Source organism: Cibotium barometz, chromosome 5 (genome assembly GCF_041138505.1).
Source record: "Cibotium barometz isolate CiBa-2024 chromosome 5, ASM4113850v1, whole genome shotgun sequence".
Taxonomy (NCBI): Eukaryota; Viridiplantae; Streptophyta; class Polypodiopsida; order Cyatheales; family Cibotiaceae; genus Cibotium; species Cibotium barometz.
The window spans coordinates 7,743,201-7,749,389 of NC_141050.1; the positions used below are offsets into that span (position 1 = coordinate 7,743,201).

At 45.0% G+C, this 6,189-nt stretch overlaps 1 protein-coding gene across 1 annotated transcript; it reads left to right on the forward strand.

Annotated features, from left to right (window-relative positions):
- The first annotated feature begins 2,442 nt into the window (after positions 1-2,442).
- LOC147638007 (protein gamma response 1-like) lies at positions 2,443-5,315 on the forward strand. The gene is made up of 2 exons (XM_086796944.1): positions 2,443-3,380; positions 3,648-5,315. The coding sequence occupies exons 1-2, from the start codon at positions 2,449-2,451 to the stop codon at positions 5,086-5,088; spliced, it is 2,373 nt and encodes a 790-aa protein (XP_086653070.1). The 5' UTR covers positions 2,443-2,448; the 3' UTR covers positions 5,089-5,315.
- The last annotated feature ends 874 nt before the right edge of the window (positions 5,316-6,189 follow it).

Here is a 6,189-nt window from a genome sequence, read left to right on the forward strand (position 1 = left end):
ATCATTAGCATGAAGGTTGAGACAAGGACAACATTGAAGTGAAGAGCAGCGAGATAAAGGAAATTAAGGTCCAACCAGTATTTGTCTAGCAATTCCGACATTTGTTGCGGGCCGACCAGCATTCTCACCTCATATATAAGCATCAAGACATAATTTAGTTCATCAAGCAAGTTCATTCATCATTAAATCATTAGAAGTCATCAATAGTCAAGTAGAGAGACCAGAGGTCAAGACCATGGGACTGCCTGACCAAGGACCCGCATCATGTACATTCAATTAGCCACCTTTTTGTACCATATAAAAATACAAGAAAAACCCGGACACACATCTCTCACTCTTCTTCTCTCTCCTCTGTCTTGAATCGTGTTTAATTAGCATTAATGTTCTTAATCATGCTTAGGGTTGTGGATCAATACAGTAAGGCTTTTGTGCATGCAACAATGCTCTTGGCTTGGGCAATCTTATCCAAAGCTAGCAAGACCTCTAGGCCGCTCTACATGCCAATGCCCAAATGCAAGCCTCACTCGTGGACTAGGAGAGAAGCCTTGCCCGAAGCCCTCAACGATGTCGACCATCTACAGGCACACCTCTGCACAACTCAAGAAGAAGCCAAGACAACCCACGCGGACTACTCCCTTGCCCAACAGGGAGCCCAAGAAATGCATTGTATCGCCCAAGACGATCGAAAACCAGATCCACACGCCCTTAGAGGCCCACAAGCACATCATGGAGAAGATGATGGTGCAAAAGGATGCACAGCTGCCTGCGGGCAAGTGAGGAGCATGCTAGCCAAGCACAACCAATAGCTCCGAGGTAGGCATCTATCAAAATAGAACGCAAGGTCGACACCTTGATGGATATTGCCACAGAGCTTCCCACCCTCTCCTATCCACCCCCCAAAACCCCGCCCATCCTCAAGCTCAACTTTCAGGCCCTCCAACTAAACCTTCTCCAACACAATATCTTTTTCGAGGAGCCCATCTCACTGCCTCTACCCTCTCCTACCTCATCACCAAATACCTGCCCCCTCCATCAACCTACTTGCCACCCTCTTCCTCTAGAGCCAAATCTCCTTCGATAACCCCACCATCCTCTTCACCCTCCCCATACATCCTCTCACTGCCAACTTGGAGCACGGCCAAGCCACAGATGCCAACGCATCCTTCGAGCTCACTGCACCTCCTAGCATATGTCCGTACCCATACGATTCCTCGAAGTCAGTTATTGCCCTCACCTATATGGAATGGCAAGGATGGCCCCACATCTACATGGCCTACAAAGCCCTTCATCGCCGCGCCATCAAACCATACTCCCCCCAAGGCCTCCTTGTACTATACAACAGGATCTACCATCAACTGGAGATAATTGCAACTACCGCCATAATACAGTTTGATGACTCACATGTGGCTTTCCCCCAAGACTTCACCATCGAAGAGGCTCGACAAGCTAAAGCCTTCTTCTTCTCCAAATGACCCAGGGGCGACGACGCAGTGACGACGACGATGATGACGACCACCATCACAATCCCCTGCTCGTGATCAAGGTTCCATCCGTACATGTGTACCTTATGATAAGGTACGTTTTAGTGTACGGTACGGATCCATACATGGCAGGGTTTTTTTCGACCGTCCTTTGACCCAAGATCCTCTCGTAGTTACCTATTTTTCACTGTATGTAGGTACCCGCCTATAGCCGCTTATTTATCCACCCGTACGTGATGTCATCAAGAAGCACCAAGGGGGGTTTTGAACCCAAGACCTCTTGGTCCGAGGCAAACACCTTCATCGTTTGAGCTATCACCTCGTTGGCAAGTATGTGACAATTTTTAAAAACATTTTGGGCCAAAAAAAACCCTAGGCTAACTGCCGTCGCTCGCCGATTTTAGCCAACTTATGCTGCAAAGTGTGAACGTAGTCATTCCTCTCATTGATATAGACATTGCAGCAGCGAGAGATGATGATGATGCAGTGCCAACCATTGTGGTCACCACGATTGCAGAGCCAGAACTGAGAGTATGATAGCGAAGGAAACATGTTGAGAGATGAAGATTTTGAATCTTCATCATTTGATGGTGATGAAGTGGATTGTGCAACTAGTGACTAGAACTATTATTTTTTGGCTTCTCTAGATAGTAAACTATTGATTGATTGCTTATAGCATGTAATGGTGGCATTTCAGTCATGAATACTGAAGGTTTAAGTGATTACATTTAGTGAAACCTATTTATGCTTTTGTTTTTTGATGGCTCTAATTTAGGTATTTTGTTTATTGATAGCTCTCATTTAGGTATTTTGTTTATTGTAGCTCTAATTTCGGTAATTGTGTTGTTCAGAGATGAATTGTTTTTCAAATTTAAAGTTTACAGTTTTTCATTCATTTTTCTGTATATGCCTTTGGGCGCCATTTTTTCAAATCTGTACTTGATTGTTTGGGAAGCTTCAGAGAAGCATGGAGACGATGACGCAGAACACGCTCGCGGATCTGCGATACATGGAGCATGCAGCAGAAGACAAAAAAGACAGGTACCTTCTTGGCCTCTGCACCTTGTTTGTTGCCACTATCGAGGATGCGAAGGATCGCATTTCGCAGCTCGAGCTCGTCTTCTGCAACCAGCTCTTTACTGCTTTCCAGGCCAAGCTCCTGGAGTCCCGCCATGCCACGCAGGAAGTAGAGAGCCTTCATCAGCAAGCTCTCCAAGAATGGCTCCGCCGGGAATCGCTTGAGCTCCGTCAAGAGACACAGCTGCTAGCAGGTCAAGACTCTCATTGGAAGCTCCAGCTTCAAGATAAGGAGTTGCAAAGCAAAAAGCTCTCCAGCAAAATTGAGTCTCTCGAGCAGGAGCTTGTCAGGCTCCACAGCCAGAAGAAACTGCAGGAACATGAAAATTCACAAACAAACCTCCACCAGAAAGTCAATTCTATCCTGCTCCAGCAGAAAGATCTTGTGCAATGTGACTTTGAAAAGCTCTCAGAAGAAGCCGCAGAACTGCATCAAAGCAATTTTGAACTTCAGCAAAAAAATCACGAAATTGGTCAACAGTGCTCGTTGGGTCTCTTAAAGGCAAATATGCCTTCATCTGCTTCCGAGAATTCACCAAATGTGGCAGAATCAGAAGCTTTTGACACTGAGAGGCGCCAAGTAAGGAGCCTGGAGTGTTTCAAAAGACAAGTCCTTTTAGCACAGGTGGAGAAGGAGAAGAAGGCTACTCGTGCTGCGCTTGTCAAGCTGCATTTTCTGAAGAAACGATATCTAAGTCTCAGAAAGCAGTACACTGTTTTGTTTCGGCATAGCCATCAACTGGGCCATTTTAAACAAGGAGAGAATGCAACTCTCTGTGAGGAGCAAGTGGCATCTGAATTGGGTGATGCCAGAGTCGAAAGGTATCATACAACTAGTAAGTTTTAGCTCTTCTCTGTTAAAAAATCCCTTTGCTTTGATGCTGTTTTGGTGAAAGAAAATGTTGCCTATAAAAAGATTTGTTTCTTTGCTTGTACAATTAAGTATAGTTTTGTTCAGAAATGCCAACAGAACGTGCTGAACAATCGGCTTGCACAGATGTATTTATGAGTTTGCAATAAGGCAGGCTAACTATGATTTTAACTTGGCAGATGTGGGTGAGTCAAAAAGAAAATGCAACTGCCAAAAAGCTGGAACACACATTGCTTCCCCATCCGGTTCCAACCTCTCAAGAAAGTGGGGGACAGCTCCAAGTCTGCTCCAAGCCTGGAGCTGTCGAGGAAATTTTCGCATGTTTCAGCTCTGGATGCTAAGAATCAGGAAAGACAAGCATACGAAGAGGCAGATTCTACAAAGGTGGTGAAGACATGTGAAGAGTTTGGGATGGTTGCTGACATTGACCCTCCTAGAAGTCCAGACTCTTTTCAAAGTCCCAAGGGTGTCGGAAAGAAGACTTCTCTAGAATATGTCACGGCCGAGAACGTAGATAGGGTGCCGGACGCACCTCAGCATCTGACTTGCTCGGACGAAAACACCATCAAGAAGAAGTTTTCGCTAGGAACTGTGTTGCCTGTAAAGCCATGCGAACAGGAGATTGATTGTAATGATGTGTCTCTCTTGGACAGAGCGAGCCAGGTCGGTTTCTGCAACAGCTCCGCGTTGAAGGCGGCCGAATCTGACCTTGGTGCTAACTGCGATGTAATAGTTGAAAGCACCGAATCATGCAACTCTGGATATAATAACCAGGACAGTAGTAGACCTTTGAAGGCTCTTTCTCCTCTAGGAGATGTACAGGGGATGACCATGGAAGGAAAAGGAGCCGATGGACCTGCAGACAATGGCTGGTGCCCTGTTCAAAAGAGAGCTCTTTGTAGCATATCTCATCCCAGAGCATTTAAGAGCCTGAAAACGACATGGAGAAACACCAGGTCCAAAGCTGAAACGAATGGCTTTGATCCCCATGATGATTTTTTGGATACGCCACATGAAAATGTTCTCAGAAGCCATGCAGATCGAGCAGTGAACAACAATCATGACATAACTGCTCCTTATGAAAATGGGCCAGCGGCAACCAGTTTTCAGAATACAGGTATTCTCAAACCTGAGAAAGATAAACAAGAGAAGTTGGTCGATTGTAGAGGAAAAGATATTTCTTTTAGCCAAATTACTACCCAGGCACCTGATCCAGATACTGATTTCAACCTTCATGTAAATCCAATGGAAGAACAGCGGAAAGAGCAAACAGGCTTTCAACCTTCTGGAACGGATCAGATTGTGTCTTGGCGCAATAAAGGTGGGCAGTTTGAGCAAAATCTTCAACATGTGGGGTGTGACGGTAAGAACAAACATTCTTCGTCTGTGATGAGCAAGACAAAGCTGTTGCCTCCTAAACAGGGTCCCATGTACAAATATGTGGAACCTGTTAGAAAGAAAGATGAAAGGGAGAAGCTGCAGGGAGTAGAGTGCAATCAATGCAAAAAGTTCTACGATGCTGTGCTTGTGAATAAAGGTCCGGGTGCAGTGTCAGCAAGGTGCGAACATCATGCTGCTGTTTCTCGTCATAGATATCGATACATTCCCCCTTCAACTCCTGAAGGATTTTGGAACATTGGATTTGATTCAGAACTCTAACTAGCGCTCATTAACTTGAAGGCAAGTTGATGCCCTTGGAAGGCTACAATTGTTGAACGAGTTCAAATAGGGTGGTACTTTACCCCCACTTTCCAGTACTCCTGGCTTGAAAGGCACTCTTAATTCTTTTGACCCTACACAGGTATCGTTAATTTTCATGTTTATTGTTATTGGACAATTGGTTACATTTTTTCTTTTTCCTTCCCGTATTCATTATTTCAGGCTCAAAGAGCTATGAATCACGATTCAATATTGGGACCAAAAATGGAAGGACAATAGCTAATGTTTCCAGGGGCTTATTAGCTTACTCAATATATTGAAGGAGGGTAGTAAGGTTACTTGTCTGCTCTCGCTCTTGAAAGTGAAGTCTGCCACGTATTCCTTTACATAGCTGGTGCAGCACCATGTCATGTTGCCCTTTCATATTGCTGTTAAGGGATGATGTTCTAGTTGTAACTTTCAATATTCCCTTATTTAAGCCAACCTTAGCAGCAATGATGCCTTTTTATGAGACATGTACGTCTCAAGTGCTAAAGGTGCAGCAGTAAGCAATTTTTGAGATGCTTTTGCCTCATTCCCATGGCAATCGACTCCAAGAAAGATGCTCGACTCCTATTCTGGGATTCGTGTTGTTGCCCTCACAGGCAAGACATGGCACATTGACCCCTTGGTGGGGGAGTCCACTTTGGTTGAGTGGAGACTTTGGATGTGGGAGGAGCGGAACTAGATTGGGATCCTGGTGAGTGGATGTGGCCTTGTTAGGCATCTCAGATGGTATGGAGAAGAGTATGGAGGATCCTACGCAGGATGACGCTTGATATTGGTTTCATTTCATGGGGTGCATTTTGTTGGTTGCAGCCGGGTACAGGGAGACACTTGTTGCTATATGAGGCTGGACTAGATGACTTGGTTTTTAATATTTACCATGGGACCTGTGCGTATGGTGCCAGCAGACACTAGGCGATCTTCAGTTTTGGGTAAGTAGCAGGCTTTTCCAGTAAAATTCCTCACTATTTTTACTCGCTACCTGCACATATGTGCATGTGATTCAAGGGGTGATCCAGCATCTTGAAACTCAATATAGTGAAAAAACCAGGGGTT

Bases quoted from the DNA above. Each gene is read 5' to 3' on its own strand.
- LOC147638007 (XM_086796944.1), top strand. From the start codon at position 2,449: ATGGAGACGATGACGCAGAACACGCTCGCGGATCTGCGATACATGGAG. The intron at 3,381-3,647 runs GTATCATACAAC...ACTGCCAAAAAG, and splicing joins GGTGATGCCAGAGTCGAAAG to CTGGAACACACATTGCTTCC.